Source organism: Diorhabda carinulata, chromosome 1 (genome assembly GCF_026250575.1).
Source record: "Diorhabda carinulata isolate Delta chromosome 1, icDioCari1.1, whole genome shotgun sequence".
In the NCBI taxonomy this organism is placed as follows: domain Eukaryota; kingdom Metazoa; phylum Arthropoda; class Insecta; order Coleoptera; family Chrysomelidae; genus Diorhabda; species Diorhabda carinulata.
Genome location: NC_079460.1, coordinates 11,711,328 through 11,729,688, shown reverse-complemented (window position 1 = coordinate 11,729,688; position 18,361 = coordinate 11,711,328). Strand labels below are relative to the sequence as shown.

The following is an 18,361-nucleotide window of genomic DNA, read 5'->3' as shown; positions in this document are numbered from 1 at the left end:
ATACAACTTTGTTACATCAATCGTTTTCGATCACTATATAGTTAATATCTTTATATAAGAAATAAGAAATAAATGCTCCAATTTCACATTTCTCTATTGTCTTGAAAAAATTTTCAATTTATTTAGATGTCGTAACCATTACAAATACGTAACTATAAATATTCTTTATATACGAATATTTATTTATATATAGATGGTTTTCAATTTGTCAACTATTTTTTCATTTTACACCTGTATACACATATACTTTTATTATTCAACATTAATATTTTATTACCGTCACGTTGAAGTCTGAGGTTTAATTTCATTTCTATATTATCCGTAAATTGGACCAGTAACGTTTGATACGCAAATAGTTATTGTTCTTGTATTTTCAAGATAAATAAACATAAAAATATTCCAAATTTTGTGACTAGCTATTTTTATAACTTTGTAAATTATCTATTTGTGAATTTTCAAATAAGACCTACAAGTATTTTTAATAATTTGTGACCTCACTGGGATTCATAATTATATGTATTAATTATAACTAATAATAATTAATGTCTTTTGTGTGTTTATGAAACATTTTAAGAAAAAAAATGCCTTATTTTCAGTTACGAGTTATCGCAAGATATCCTAGACAAGCAAATCGAGGTATTGGAACGTAAATATGGAGGAGATAAGGCACGAAACGCAGCTCTTACTATTCAAAGAGCTTTTAGAAGATACACGTTACTTAAAAAATTCGCAGCTATTACAGCTATGGCAAAAGCCGAAAAGAGGATTAGTCGAAGATTACCTGCAACTACCGAAGACTATAACCAAACACCCACTACTGAACAACCATGCAACGAGTATGCTTATAGCTTTGATAACCACGATTGTAATTCTTTGAGGATGATGCCTGTGCGATCAATGTCTTTAAGAGAAAGGAGACACATAGATAATATGCATTTACCACGTAGTCAGTCTGGAACTCCCACTGTTTGTTGGGAAAATTATTCTTCCTCTTCATTACAGGTAAGTTGGTATTTTTAAATAAAAACAAGATATCTCATTGTACAAGTCTCAGATTCTTGATAATTCCCAGCCTCATTTTTTTCCAGCAGTTGAGACTCTTTCTTGACCACTCCTATTGTTGCCAATAAAATTTTGCGCAGTTAGATGGTCTAACTTTTATTTCATATCCTTTCTCTTTCTTCTGATATTTTATATCGTTTGTTTCCGCTTTCTATCATTTCTAAGCTAATTCTTCACATTCCATTATTGTACTTTTGAGATCATATATTTCATTAATTGTTAGTCCTTCACTTGCTGCTTAATACATTCCATAATTAAACATATTAAACAATTTTCACAAATTTGCTGAGCTCATAGGAAATCGATGTTTCACCCTCTAATAATTTTATTCTAATCAAATTCATTTTGAGAAAAGGTTATATGCATTTTAAAACTTTATGAGTTTCTCGTATATCATTCGGAGCTGCAATCATTTCTCCTCTCGGTTTGTTTGAATCGACCCTATCAGTTCATTCGTAACATTTTCAGTTTCTTTATAGTAAGGGTGTAATAGAGAAATTCCTGGAATGTGTACTGTTTAAGCGTGATTCGTTCGCGTTTAGCTATTTTCAGTAGAAAAAATAGTATTAGAACAGTAGTCGATGATATAAATATGAAACCATTGCTTGGCAATATGATCCATATAGCTACGTAAAAAAGAAACATCCCTATTAAAATGTATTTTGCCAATAAATGCCGCATAACTCTTTTTTTGTATATAAAATCCTATAAGATCGTAAAACATAATTTTGTTTCTATGTTTACCATAGCTGTAGACTCTATGAGTACATGCTTATTATAAACTTTGAATTATGAAAAAATGAATATAAGAGATTTTCTGGAGTATGAAACATAATATGAAATAATAAATACCGCTTAATAAAATACACTTCACATAATTCAAAATTACAAAGTGCACATTCTTAAATTTTACTAGCGAAGACGAGTCATGAAAAAAATTCGGGTTTCACGAATATCATTTATGTAACTTCTGCGATAAATAACCAGGATTCTTTCGTAATCAATCACAAAAAAGATAGTACTAATCAACTTTGACGATATTAAACAATAATTTGTTTAGAAGAGAATGCTCAATTTCTATTTATAATATATAATGCGAAAATTATTTAACAATTTAAAGATGTCAATCAAGTATTAACTTTGTTAGTCAACTTTATAGAAGTAGGTGAGTGTATATAGAAATGTTCATAGGAATAAACACGTGTTTATAGTATTGACCTTGTAACCATTAACTTTGTTTACTTAATACATATTATTTTATTCAAATTTGGTAAATTCATTTTTAATGGAGTACCACCTTCATCATTATTTAATAAAATTGATTTAGAATGGTGCATTTTTTCAATATTCCAGCATTATTATTCACCAGCTGAGAACAAATCTGATCTTTCTACACAAGTTACTCCCAGTAGCACTTCTTGTGGCACTCCAGTTATGTCATCAAATGGATATATGCGCTCCAGGAATAGTTTGTCAAGTAGAAAAGTACCACCGGAGGTTCCTAAAAGAACTTCCAGCATTTCGTCTAAATCCATAGAACCGCATCGCCAAAAAAGTAATGGGTTAATAAAAACTACGGAAAACGGGTCTTTATCAAGTGTACAAAGTTCTGGCAGCGATAGTAGTATTTCTACTGAAAGGTAACAATATGAAAAATTATAATTAATGAATAAAAAATGAAAAGAAAATTTTTGTTGGTTAATTTAAATCAACCAATTACGCTCGGATCCGAAATAAATATTAGTAATTGACATTACCAACGAATGTTGGTAATATCAATTACTGATATTTATTTCGGTAATGTTGGTAATGTCAATGTATGTTGAGTTACAGCCTCCAAATGTTCAAATAAAAAGTAGGGAAATATGTGTGGTACATTATTTGGAAATTCCTTTCATTTCTCATTCAAACAACAAATTTATTGCAAAAGTTGATACTTAAAAAAATTATTTATTCGAACAAATTCAGTACAACAAACTTAAATTTTGAAAGGTAATACGATTTAGTTCCCGATAATAATGAATGAATCGAAACTCATTATCAATACTTGCTACTAACACATGGTTTTATTTGAAATTCCTCAGCCTGGTGTCTAGTAGTAGTTTGGAAACTGTTTGTTTGTGAAATTATACACAAAGGATCCAGTAAAAGGTTTATTCAAGAAAAAAAAAACACAAACTTATAACCGACATTCAACTAACTTCATTTTTTTAAACAAGAGAATTCAAATTTCACTACACTAACGCTCTCTAAGACCTAAGACTGAGCCAGGATATGCATAGTTCCAAGCGCGCCAAATACAAACATCTTCTTGCCATTGCGGCAAGCCATTGGGGATTTAATATCGACAAACAGGTCGATTGACATCACGTTCTTCAGAGGAGATGTAAGAATAGCAGAAATAATTTATTTTGATATATTTGACACTTGATATATATCAAACCCTTTAAAATTTCAGTGCAGAACTACTGTCAAAAACTTGGACTAATTGATGTATAATTTGTTCTAGTAGATGAAGATTACCAAATCCTTATATAAAACTCTTCTTTTTATTTATTTATAAAGTCGGTCCTTTCAGATGATCGAACTGTATCGATTCGCACATTCATATGTATGTACAGGTGAATAAAAAATATTTATTTTGGATAGATCTTCAGCTTTACTGTATATCTACCGCTATAGCATTTACAATACGGTTACAATGATGATCATTTTGATCATCAAGCATGCAAGATTCAAAAATAATCTAGTTAAATTCCATTTTATAATATTTAAACACCATTTAGGCGTTCCTTTTGACACAAAAACGACTTTTATTAGTTATAAGCAAGAAAAGAGAGGACCTGTTATCTCGAGCAATATATTAGTAGTTCAGCACATATAGGAAGAGTTATAAAAACATCCACTGCCTTTTTCGATATAATAATATTTATTCAATATATATTCAATAAAAAGTTACTTTATAATAAATCAATAATAATACTAGGTACTATTAAATTTCAAAGCAGCGCCACCCTACAGTTTTTTAATATTTAATACTGATCCCTTCCCGCTAGTGAATGCAACCACTGCGAGGGAATATCTAAACAAATTACTACTATGTATATGGCAACAAGTATGGCGTCAGTATAATTAGATAAGTATAAAATTTGCCATTCTACATAATTTGGTACTAGGCATCTTTGTGATAGTTGTTCTGATAAGCAGTTGTTTGGTTAATTAACATTCAGATAATCGAAGTTTCACTGTATGTGAAAAATATGAATAAGAAATAATTTCGTACATTTGGCAAAAAAAAACGTAACATTATCGTGAACTCAATGGTTTTACTTGTACAACTAAATTGGGGAGTTATAACTATCGCTTTAAGGTGATTCAAGTAGACATGACTTTATGAAGTTGGAAAATATACTTTTCTAATATTGAATTTCCTCTAATTGTCGATAATAATTTCAGATTACAGTGTGAATATGCTAGTTCGCCAGTGTGGAAACGGAAAGGTAACAACAGTGGGTCCGAATATGCAGAGCCGGCATTAGAGACTAGTCTTGGAAATATATCTAATGTTAGTTCATCGACTTATACTTTAGTAGAGAGAGGAACAGATCAACAGAACCCCAATAGTTATAAGATTTCAGAAACCATTAGGAAACGGCAATACCGCGTGGGTCTTAACTTATTTAATAAGAAACCAGAAAAAGGTATCGCCTACCTCATCAGAAGAAGCTTTTTAGAAAATTCTCCGCAAGGTTTGTTAAAAAGTCTCTTATCATTGATGTATATTTAGTGTTCCAATGTTTATTTTAATGTTATAGGAGTAGCTAGATTTCTTATTTCGCGGAAGGGCTTGAGTAAACAAATGATTGGGGAATATTTAGGAAATTTACAAAGTCCTTTCTGTATGGCTGTGTTGGAATGTTTTGCTGCCGAGCTGGATCTTTCTGGCATGCAAGTTGATGTTGCATTGAGAAAATTCCAACAACATTTCCGAATGCCCGGAGAAGCTCAGAAAATTGAAAGATTAATGGAAGTTTTCTCCCAACGATATTGTCAGTGCAATGTAGATATTGTTGGACGACTGAGATCACCAGATACTGTAAGTATATTCATTTTGCTATATCGTCCTAAAAATGATTTGGTTAAGGTTTGTTTATTACTGCAGCTTTTTGTTTATATATAAATAAATCGTATGTATTAATAAAATTTTTTATGATTTTAGATTTTTGTTCTCGCTTTTGCAATAATCATGCTTAATACAGATTTGCATACTCCAAGTATAAAGCCAGAAAGGCGCATGCGCTGTGAAGATTTTATTAAAAACTTAAGAGGTATTGATGATTGCGGAGACATTGATACTGACATGTTGGTAGGAATATACGATAGAGTGAAAGCCAACGAATTCAAACCTGGATCAGATCACGTGACACAAGTAATGAAAGTACAAAGTACTATAGGTAAGCTTTGTAATTTGGGGTATAGGAGTGATGTATTAAATAATGTGTTGAGTTTTATTCTTAACAATATATTCCCTTTTATAGTGGGAAAAAAACCAAATATGGCTCTACCACATCGCAGGTTGGTGTGCTACTGTCGTTTATATGAGATCCCGGATATCTATAAGAAAGAGAGACCTGGTGTGCATCAAAGAGAAGTGTTTCTTTTTAATGATCTTCTAGTAATTACAAAAATTCTGAGCAAGAAAAAATCATCAGTTACATACACTTTTAGAAATAGTTACCCTTTGTGTGGCATGGTTGTAACTCTATTTGACGTTCCACGTAAGTTTCTTATATTCAAAATTTCAAACATTTCTTTTATCTATTATCATTCAATTGAAACACCAAAAAAAAAAATAGTAAATGTGGAGTATATCTCAGGACTAAAAAAGATTTGTGTCTATGTACAACAAATTGCAGAAACCGCTTATCGTTTCAGATTAGGTGAATGCTTATTTATTTGGTAATTATCACAATATCTGTTACCAACCATTAAAAATTTCATATCAGAAGTGAATATTATGTCTAACACTCTTCACACTTAAATGTATCATGGTTATCATATGTTCTCTTTTGGTTTCTTAGATGAAAGAAATTAATATTCAATTGATTACTATAATTCATAATTATGCTTTAATTTATTTTAGATTATCCATATGGTATAAGACTAAGCCAGCGAGTAGATCAAAAAATACTAGTTACATTTAATGCCAGAAACGAGCATGATAGATGTAAGTTTGCAGAAGATTTGAAAGAGGCTGTTAGTGAAATGGATGAAATGGAAAATCTTCGAATAGAAGCTGAATTAGAAAGACAAAAATCTAATAGGGGAGGAGGCAGAACAGGTAATGGTATATTCATTCATAATTTTAATACTGATGAAAGATTACCTAAAAGTTATTTAAACAATTTGCTCAGTCCAATTTGGAGGAAATAGCGGACTGTATTTGATATTAATTGTTGTAAGTGAGGCGACCACGCCATGGTCCCTCGCATTCCATAAAACTTGATACAGGTACGCATTTCTCCCAAAAACTCCCTTAATAAAACAATAACAACGTCTTAGGAAAAACCAATATAACTGCATACTTTTAACTTCTCATTGTTCCATACTTACACAAACCCAGGTGAGACGTTTTGAATCGAAGAGAATTTCATTCTGTCTCGGAGCAGTACAGCAATCAGATCTAGAACACCGAGTTCTCAGCGGAGCTACACAGCTTCCAGAGATTCGGCTCGACGTAGTTTATATCATATATATTTTTGTGTGTATTATTTTGTTGATTTATATACAGGAAGTTTAAGTTATCGAACTTTGTCCATTGCTACTTCTTCACTATCTTTGACATTAAAACTAGCGTTCACAACTGGTGACCCAGAAGTGATAAGCAAAATACGCGAGAACAGTAAACATTTTTTGTGGGGGTAGAGTATGTACACAGTGTAACTCGAAGGGTTCAAGTGAAGTGCAGTGAAGTGGTTCGTTTCTCGTCAAAGGAAAACAGCGAACTGCGAAAATGAAAAATGGTATGAATTGCGCGGGTACTGGAGTCCGACAACCACTAAATAACTTCGTTTCATTAGGTCTACCAGCATTCTTACCTATGAAACCGGCACTCTGGTCCGCGATCGTAAAATGAAATTCCTTTGTACATAATATAATGGACGAAGAGAAAAAATTCACTTACACGATCGTGGCACTAAGCCCGATATACAATGCCCAATGTGGCAGAGTGTTCACCGAAAAAACAACCACTTAACGAAGCCGCAGAATTCACAAATCCGATCGCCTTCCTGACAACAAGAAAAGAGCATCAAATCGCTGAGACCTCTATGGCTGGTATGCTGGCGGAAAAATTTGACCAGCTTGCTCTCGATTTGAGTCGAAAAATCGAAACAATTTCAACATGCTCTCCGGACAACCTGCACGCCGCGATCATTATCGCGCACATCGGTGCGTTCACGGGATATCTAAAATTTAAAAAATAACGGTAATATCTGATAGTATCACTCCAAACATGGAGCTGGAGCGAAAAGTGCCACCATTTTGCAAGTTTGCGGGAAACGCACACGGCGGTCGTTAAAGGCGGTGGCCGATAACAGCCGATATTCGCGTCGCCTTTTTATTAAAGATCAAGGAACAAAGAAGTATTTCTTGATTGACACCGGCACCGACATATGCGTCGTCCCGCGCGCTATGATGAATAGGTCGACGAAGAAGATCAAATACGAGCTCGCATCAGCAAATGGTTCTATGGTACATGTATGGCATGATTGCGTTTAGATTAGATTTTGGCCTCTGACGCCCATTTGCGTGGAACTTTGTCATCGCCGATGTCACGAAACCGATCATTGGTATCAATTTCTTGGCATACCTCGCTCTTAGACGCTCAGGACGGTTTAGCAGCAACATACGTACGTAAAAGTAATCTCTGGTGATACGCCGTATCACAAAATCCTCGCGAATTTTCCCGAGGTTAGGCGTCTTGTTGACATGCACCAGAAATACGCCATATCACGAAGCACTACATCAAAACAACAACGAAGTGCTTTGAGACCTGGATTTCGTATTGGTTTATCTGGATGATGTTTTGAGAGTGTCCCATAATGAGGCACAACACCAAGACCGTCTGAGATAAGTGTTCTAAAGGCTAGCAAACGTAATCAACATATATAAGTGCGTATTCGGCGTCAACGAGGTAGTATTCCATGGTTACAACGGTACAACAAAGACAAAATCAAGCCACCGACTTAGAAAGTCCAGGCGATCCTCGATTACTTACAATCGCAGACGCCAAACAGCTGCGTCAGTACCTTAGTATATTAAATTTTTCCCGAATTGTCAAGCCGCATACAGCGCAGAAGCTAGATCCTTTAAACGAGATGCTAAAGGGAGACTTGGAAGAAAAGACCACGATACAATGGACCCCAGCAACGAAGCAGGTATTCGAAAAGACAAAACAAGACCTAGTGAAAGCCACGTTACTCGCACACCCGAAAACCGGCGTGGAGCTCGCACTCATCTGCGACACCTCGTACGTCTCAATAGGCGCAGCTTTACAACGAGAAATTTACGACACCTGGCAGCCATTGGCCTTTTCTCGAAGAAGTTAAGCCCAGCGAAGGGAAACCTCGGGTAACCTTGATTTTATCATCCATTTCAGTTCGGACATACGGAACATATGCGAGAAAGACAACGTTGTGGCCGATACGCTCTCACGTAATGAAGAAATCGAAACACCAGTCGACTATGCCGATCTAGCAGCTTCGCAGACGAACGACGAAGAACTCAGGATCTTCTTTGCAACTGAAACAAATATAGATGTCGGGAACGAATATACTGATTACTGCGATACTTTAACAGAAACATCTCGCCCTTACGTAAGACGAACTTTCAGAAAAGCTCTTTTCACCTAGTATAGAAGCCACTGCAAAGTTCCCAGAAGTTTGTCTATCGATCAAGAAAGATTGCCAAGGGTGGGTACGAGCTTGAGCGATCAAAATTTATCAGACACGTGCACGCACCTTTAGGAAGTTTTGTCCCACATTCAGCAAATCTCCAGCACGTGGATATCATTATGTAGCTGTCAAAGGGAAATGAGGTACTGACTTGACCACGCCTTGTGCTCTCGTATTTCAAAATACTTAATATAGGTACACATTTCTCCTAACAACTGCCTCGATATAACAATAATCATTCCACCCCTGATAGATCGATACTTGACCCAGCAAATTCCAAGCTACCTTCTTTTTGAGAATTCCAAGTCTCCTTTCTTTTATAAACTTCTTAATGTCCTAATAGCATACAGTTAAATCAATCCTCTCCGATCTACCTGGTACACGTTTTAGAATAAACCAATATTCAATTGCTTCCTTCTACCTTCTCATTGTTCCACACTTACACGAACCCAGGCGAGACGTTTTTAAACGAGGAGAATTCTTTTCTGTCTCGGGGCAGCGCAGCGATCAGGTCTCTGAAGCCGAGATCTCAGCGGAATTACGCAGTTCCCAGCCATTCGGCTCATGTGACAAAGTTTAATTTTTGATTATATATATTTTTGTGTATATTGCTTTGATGATGTATATATGGTAAGTTTAATCTATCGAACGTTGTTCATTATGCTACCTTTTCAGAAACCTCGACACTAAGACTAGCGACCATATAAGAAATTCTAGCTTTTATCAGTTTCATAGTTTTAAATAAAATCTTAGCCGTCTAAAATGTATTTTGATGAGTCTCTTAGCATTAACGTTGAAATTTATTTTGCATGTGTTGAGTGGGAGGATACACTATCACTTTACATCATAAGAACAATGGACAATAGATTGAAGAGTTGTTAATAGCTCCATTCAGAATGAATTATGAAATAAGAATATCAAACATTATTAATGTGAAAACATTTTAATTTGTAGGTACAGAAAATCGCGATAGTGGTGTGGCAGATGTCGAAGTATGTCCCTATCAATGTCCTTGTTCCCAAATGCCATCAATGAGCGCCAATGAAGAAGAAATTCACAATGATCCACAGATTAAACGATCAGCTCTTAGCAATTCACTTCTTGACATCCATGAACAGTGTAAGTGCTTTTATTTTGCACATATATATATATTATATATTATATTATATATATTATATATATTATATATATATATATATAATATATAATATATATATTATATATATTATATATATTATATATTATATATTATATATATATATATATATATATATATATATATATATATATATATATTTCTTTTATATTTAGAAATTCAAAATCTAATCACTTATTATGTCTCTTTTCAACCTATTTAACTGTTTTTGTACACTAAAATTAGTATTATAAAATTTCACTTCAATTAATAAACAATACGTTCTATATTAGCAATATCAATTACAGTGGAGATTTGAAAAAATCTGTATTGTACCTAATGGTTAAGAAGTTTACAGTTATAGCAATTTGTAAATAAAGGATATAGTCTGATTTGGAAGCTGGTTAACCACATATATATTCCAATTGAAGTGTCTTCCTTTTACAGAATAATATAGCATAATAATTCTTTAGTTTACAGTAAGAAATTAAGTGCAAGAAAATTTCACATTTCAGGCTGTTATAATAAATAATAAAAACTAACATTAACCAGAAATTTAGAGGTCTTTCCAGAAATTAATTTATGCAGCTCTGCAAAAATTAATAAATTATAGCTGTGATCTTATTAAATATAGATATTAGTATGTATTAATAGTGCCCCTATATGTTCAGGCAATTTTGTCTGTGTTCAGTTATTGTGCAATTTTGACAATTAAAAAAAATATAGAGTTGACGTCTTTGAGTTGTCAGAAAACAGCCAGCGTTTTATTTTTTATTTAAGTTTATTGTAGTTTTTCAACTGCAAGGACTTACATAACCAATAGATCTCTCCAAAAGCAAATGGAGATGACCACGCATCAGCTACTCGAATGTAGATAAGTTAAGTTGTGCTTATGCTCTCATAACATTAAACTACAAATGAACAAATTGAAATTAAAATATTATCTAATCATCAACCATAGTAGATTCGTACTTCCAAGTGATTTAGACGAAGACACACAAATTTTATAAATAAGTACCATAACAGGCTTTTTCTTGAATATTTTGTTTAATGTAATTAAATGATGCTATAAAGATACTGTTGTACGAAACTCATTTTTTTATTCATTTGCTATTTTAAATAAATTATCACTTATTACACCTAATTAACATAAACTGCAATAACACCAAAAACGTAAGAAACTAGTAGGAGGAATAGACCGAAATATTGAGCTGCTCAAAAATAATTGAGTTATTGTTTTCTAGTCTTGGTGCTACCATTGAGAACATGTTAATTTAATAATACATGTGGCCTTTGTGCCGCCGTGAGAACAAGGTATAAAGAATTCACAAATAAGATGATGATATTTCATTCAAATTTGAAATAGAATTAACAAAATACAGTATTAGTAAAACCGATTAGCAATTTTTAAATTTTGTTTAGTTGCAGGAGAGAAGACACAGAGAAGAGGTAGTGTCGGTTCGTTGGATAGTGGAATGTCTGTATCATTCCAATCAACATCGGCGAGCTCCTGCTCCCGCAGCGATAAATTAGCCGTCAAACAAGGGGGAAAATCGGGAATATTGAACCTGCAAGGTCATCAAAGTCACCAAGGTTTTCTAGGAGGAATTTTTAAGAAGCAATCATCCGGCGCCAAGTCCACAGAAGTATAAAATATTTTAAATATTTTTCGCTTGTAATGGGTAGTATTTAATGCTGCAATATTACTGCTCATTATATGTTACCAAGTTTTGCTCGAGTTTGAAATATCAAATTAGATTTTGATATCTTAGACTAATGCCTATTATAATACTTTTGAAACGTTGATACATTTTTCAATTTTTTTTTACTTTAGAAGTAAGTCCAGGAGATCTGTCCACACCTGTCCCGTTCAAATATTTTATTTACTAATATCAACAAACATTAATTTCGAATCTATTTTTATCATTGTAAATAATTTTCTTGTAATAAGAAATGCTTATTGTAAATTGTACCTGGCAATTAATAATAAATAATTGAAAATGGGGTAAAAATATGTTAACTAGATGTTGCTTAGTCATGTCAATCATTTTATATGCATAAATAAAATATAAGTAATTTTGTATTACAAATTATAAAAATAAATTCGAATTCATGAAGTTATATAGGGCGAGATAGTTCCACAAAATCATTTACTGCAGTCTCTATCATCAATATTAGTCCTACTATACTGCTTTTGTAGAAAATGCAATTTCTTTGATGAAGTTAATGAGTTTTTGGAATTAATAGTCTTATAGTAGTACTTAATGCCCCATATAGAGATTAATACTCTGAGATCAGACCATTATGTGAAGTTCATCTTTTTCACTTCAAACATACATTTTGAACTCCAATGTCTAGTCGTATTTATTGTAAATTTGGTGAATGTATATAGTTTTTAAATAGTTGTTTTGAGGAATATTAAACTACATCGACCTATATTGAGATATAATTACTCGAATGGTATTATAATAGACATAGTAGCACATATTTAAATGAAATATCATGTATTCAGTTCACTTAATTAAAAATTTGTTTTACATTTCACCAGTACATACTTTTCCATTTTGATATATAGTAATTCTTTTACTAAAACTCTTCATTTGCTTGTAATATTATGTTTCTTGTTAAATCTAGTTTTGTTTAATATTTTTTCCTAATTAAAGACATTCATTATTGAATATTCAACGGCAACCTTGCACTGCTAAGCCATTAAGTTTTAGATACACTTGGTAGAAAGTAATTGTCACATGAAATTACCTGTTTCTACTTTTAAACCCCTCTTGCTATTCTACTCTGATCTTTATTGATTCCCTTGGTTTTATTACAAATATTAGTTAACGATACTGCGTCAAATCATATATGAAATTATAATTATATGGAGACTTTCTGTAGTCCTACCAATTTGTATTATTTTTATCTGTAAGGTGATTCTGGAAAAAATATTGAATGATTCATTGTAAGCTTTGTATTTTGAGAAATTACTATTCGTTTTAAAATATATTTGAATTCTAAAATCGCTTGTTTTTGATATAAATACCGCTCTTAATAATAATTAAAGATGTAATAAACACTTACAATTGACTATTATAGAATAATTTGATATGAAAAGTAAATTGGTGTTTTGTATGAGGAGTTATTCTTACTTCATTGATGACATTAATGTTGATAATATTAAAAATTTAAATGCAATAAAGAAGGCGGTTTATCTGTGGCCCTACTTTCTGAAAATAATGAATTATTCATGTTATATTAGCTAAAGATTTAATTTTATGAAAATTTATTTATTTTGTTCATTATGAAGAGGTACATATCAGAAAAGTGTTTTCTGTTCATAATAAAATAAACTTATTAGTATTTATTATAGCGACCCGACATCCCATTCATAATGAAAGAGATATTTTTGGTATTTCAAGGAATTCAAATCGGCATACTAGGTAAAAATAATTTGTAATTTAACACTAATTTTCTTTTGCAATTACTGCTTTATGTACCTTTTGGTACATTAAAATTAAATTGAATTATTACACTTGAATGATGGAATTATTTATCGACTTGATAACTATTACATACCTGTGATATCTTGATTATTTGGAATGTGAATAAATAGAATAATTTATTATTTATCAGAACTAAAATTTCTGTTGGTCATCAAAAACTTTGTAAAGTTTAGAAAATAAGTCAGTTTGATCAATATTAGTACTCTTGTTCATACTATTTTTATTTATTCTATTGCCATTGAAACAAGGAACATATTTCTAACAAATTTTTGTATATTTAAATTGTTTTAATATTTCTAGAACAAGTTACCCTGTGTATAAAATACTACTATGTAAGGAGTAACCTATTTGTTTGTATATTTTAAGTTGTGCATGACAAAAGTAACCAAATATATTTTCACCATTTTTAAGTGTTAATGCTTTTTATTTTTTTAATCATTTCCTCAACTTGCTACCATAATATGAATAATAAGACAACCATGTATGTGCAGCCTCATTACCTCTATCGAGATGAGCTGTGCTGTGATGCAATACGATCTAGTGTTGTGTGGGATTACAAATTTTGCAATATAGCACAGAGCTGGATCAGCCAAACGAGCATGACATGGTACCCTCTCAGATCAGGGCTAGCGGCGGTGTCGCGCGCGAGACAGCTCTATCGTGTTTGAGACAAAATTGACACACATTCAAATACTGATGCTAAGGGCAATTCCCTGGTCCCGTCTATACTCTTTACAAAGTGTAGATAAGAAGATCGCAAACAAATGTAAGCAGAGAGAAACTACTTATAATAACTGTTCATTGTAAAAACTACTGGAGAAGTGCACATAAAATTTAAAATATTTGATTAATCACTGGTGCTATAGATATCCAGCAAATCAACAGTGGAAATGCTGCAACTAAGGCAAAAGAACTGACGAAAGGGATAAACCTTTGACGGCAACTCCAAAAACGCGGCGTAAATCATCTACTATCTATGATAAGTAGAGTCACAATGTGGTCGCAAAAGATGAGGCCACGAATAGTTAGAGAACAAAAACGCAGGGCCATTGAAGATAGTAATCAACGATGTTGGCCTGAATTGTTAAAGATTTTCATACCTCACCTCATAAGACAGAGAGGATTGTGACTTTAATTAGACAAAAAGCTTTACCACTTGATAGAACTAATTGGTACAGAACAGATCGCACTCATTATAGAACAGAATGAGCGCGATCTGTTCTGTACCATTTAGTTCTATCAAGTGGTAAAGCTTTTCTTTCTGTTTTTTCAGAAGGAACTGTCTCGTAGCAGCACCGGACATCTAGAACGTTTTTAATTCTGTGATATGCGATTGGATTAAGAGCATACTGAAATAAACATACAGAGATAACTATGAAGAATAGCATTTTTTTAAAATGATCATTTTTTTCAATTTAAAAATTTTTATGATATGTTGTCAGGAAGTAAAATATTTAATAAAATGAAAAAATATCTTAATATTTAATTGAAAATCGCAAAAATTTCAAATTTTCAACTACATAGGAAAACAATTCTCATTGTTTTTCAGTTGTGACGTCATAGGTTTAATACGTCACTTTTACGACGTCATGCAATATGGTGGCATCAGTAAAATGTTAAATACAGAGAAAATTTTTGAATTTTCAATAATTTTTTCTCTAATATTGATCAAAGTATTATAAAAAACAATATAAACTATCCTAAACTATTTTTTTCTCAAACCATATAATCACCCTATGGTAGCAAGTAAAACTAGCATTACTAAGATAAACTAAATTCATGGCGTATGCAAAGGGTATTATAGTTGAAAAGCATCTAGAAAAGATGAAGGAAATCAACCACATATAAGACTGAGGCAGTACCACTTTTCCTCAGTTACGAATCATGAAATCACAACTCAACTAAATGATTTATTCCCATGTCAACTTTAAAAAGTAGGAAAAATACGAAAGTGCTTATATATCGGCATTTAGAGCGACATTTTCACAGTTGCTGCACATGCGTACAAACGAAAGCATCTATATGCACGCTGTATCAAATTTACAAAAAATCAAGATAAATAATACTTTCCCTGAATCAGGAGGCGCCGTTAAAAAAACCAACATATAACATTATGAGTAGTTATTTTCAACTTTACACTACAATGGTAAAATGATTCAAACTTTATTATTATTGAATTATTGAGATTGAAACAAATATGTTTTATTATGTGAATCGTCTTTACACGTCACAATGTGATATTTTATTGTAGATAATACGTTTAGTGTGGCAATTTAACATATAGGTAATCCTTCGTTTAATTTACACGTGCGAATTTTTCTTTTCAGAATAGCTTCACAGTAGGTTGAGTAGTTAGAGAAATTTGCCATGATATGACAATTATTTTTATTTATTTAATACCTGCTATCCAAGAACACTTTACTTATATAAATTTGAAAAATAGGGCTTCTCTATAGAATAAATCAAATATCTTTCTGATCCGTCAATTCTATAAGACTATAATTATTCGTATTTATATTCCATGATAACCTTCGAAATATTATTCATGTTTCTAAATGTTCTTAATTTTAGGTCTTTTCTGTTTCAAAATTAGATTTTTTAAAAGATAGACGTTTAAAGATTGACGTTTCAACTAATTTTAAGTCTTTACAAAAATATGATATTGACACTGACATTTTACGTAATTATATTGATCTATAGATCACCTTCATCATGAATATCAAAATAAGGATAAAATCAACTTAGAACTTTGTTCTAATAAGAAAAGTTAATTTTTCCTCACATCTTAAATATGTAGCAGTAATCATTTAAATTATTTGTAATTTTATTAGAATTTACAAAATACAGCTATAAATTTTACTTATTTAGGTCTTTTTTATCATTTATAGCTTTTTCGTTCCTATGAATGTGAACCATTTCTAAAAATTCTCTTTTTCGAGTGTTAGATTCCGTTTCAAGAATTGAATCTTTATAATTGATTTATGTTTTTTTGATACTTCATAGTTGGTTAGGTATGCAATTGAATTGTAACATAAATCTATGGGAGAAATGGAGACGATTATATATGAGTGTTTTGTAAAAACTTTGCAAACTATACAATATAACCAAAATAAAAACAGTTTGATATATTTAATAATCGGACATACCAATATTATTGAATTTTCTCACATGTTTATGTTTTTTAATTTCATTCCAAGGTATGTAGCTACAAAATTTTCCGCTTGAAATAAACATTTTTCAATCAATTCAATTTATATAATAAATGCTAAGTATCCAACTGTTAGTTATTCAGAAATAAATTGATCTTAATTAAGAAACGACTATTAAACTTTATTAATGACGGTCATAGGCCAATAACTTTGAGCCATGTTGAAGATGACGATGCTTGTGAATTCTCTAATCTAATCAGAAAATTACTCGTCTATTCATAATCATAAAGGGGCTAACAATTTTAACAATTTTACTATTAGCAAACTGATAATACTCCTTTCCTTTTGCTTCATGTAATGATTATAATGAAATTTTCGATAAAATAATCAATGTATAACAGTAGTAAAACAACGGAATATCGATTCAAGAAATAGGCATCAAATGGAATCTTTATTGTAGACATCGTGCACGAGTGCAAAATGAAGAGAAAAGGACAAATGAAAAGGAATTGAAGAGACAAGTCACAGTCCCTATAGTCAAAACTTTGAAATCATTACATATCAACAAACTGAACACATATTTTAAACTACCACCAACAATTACGCGCTTTTCGATAACCAAGTCATCGTCTTTAGAGACTGAGGGCGAACTATTCACTTTTAGTTCCTAAACAGTGTGTTCAGTATGAATATTACCAACGGTTCCAGAAATTACAGCTTACAAAGCAACAACATGTTACACTTCCACCAACAACTACACTGTCTAACGCTTGTTTCGATAACCAAGTTATTGTCCTCAGAGACTGAGGACAAACTATTCACTTTTAGTTTGTGAATAGTGTGTTCAGTATGAATATCACCAACGGTTCAAGAAAATACAGCTCACAAATCAACAAGTTACGGATATCAGCGAAGTATATCGCTAAATATTGATACAACAAATTCATGGTAATAACAAAAAAACAACTAATTTAAAAAAAAGTTTGTTGAACAAAAAGAAAATATTAAGAGTGAAAAAACAATTTGAAAAAATTAATCAATGGGAATAATGGCGGTTCGGAGAAAATGACAATAAAGCAAATTTGAGCGTTCACCTCTAGACTAGACAATTAAGGTCGATCCACACATATCCGTGCCGTGACGTGACGTACCACCTCCAGTGGAAAAAAATATCAGCTGACGAAATTCTTAGTAAACTAAAGAGAAAAATACAGTGCGTGCTCAAACATGAACAGCAACGTGACAACTTGGGGTGTTCATATTGTAAAGAACCAACTCGATGAGAAGCTTATCGTTCATATTACAAAAATGAGGAACACACAGAAAATATTGAAAAGTGAATCGAGCAAATTCTTATTCACGGTACGTTACGTCACGTCACGGAACCGATATGTGTGGATCGACCTTTAAAATGCTATATATTATCAATCATATACTATGGTGTAAAAGTGTGGTGTCTGGATAAGAATCAATTTGAAAAAGTATTGTTGTTAGAGATGCGGTGATATTCCACTTTATTGGAAATCTCTGCAGGGAAGGATTACCAATATTTAGGTACTAAGA

The 18,361-nt window shown here is 32.0% G+C and overlaps 1 protein-coding gene across 6 annotated transcripts in view; it reads left to right on the top strand.

The window, feature by feature from the left end:
* Positions 1 to 14,066, top strand: part of LOC130894120 (IQ motif and SEC7 domain-containing protein 1) — a 134,050-nt gene extending 119,984 nt beyond the window's left edge. For all 6 annotated transcript variants that reach the window (XM_057800736.1, XM_057800732.1, XM_057800717.1 and 3 more), the window contains 9 exons: positions 597 to 1,002; positions 2,416 to 2,702; positions 4,519 to 4,811; positions 4,878 to 5,158; positions 5,282 to 5,516; positions 5,601 to 5,840; positions 6,206 to 6,403; positions 9,972 to 10,136; positions 11,575 to 14,066. In XM_057800736.1, the coding sequence (XP_057656719.1) occupies positions 597 to 1,002; positions 2,416 to 2,702; positions 4,519 to 4,811; positions 4,878 to 5,158; positions 5,282 to 5,516; positions 5,601 to 5,840; positions 6,206 to 6,403; positions 9,972 to 10,136; positions 11,575 to 11,804 (2,335 nt within the window). In that variant the 3' untranslated portion in view covers positions 11,805 to 14,066. The remainder of the gene's footprint in view (positions 1 to 596; positions 1,003 to 2,415; positions 2,703 to 4,518; positions 4,812 to 4,877; positions 5,159 to 5,281; positions 5,517 to 5,600; positions 5,841 to 6,205; positions 6,404 to 9,971; positions 10,137 to 11,574) is intronic.
* Positions 14,067 to 18,361: the final 4,295 nt, after the last annotated feature.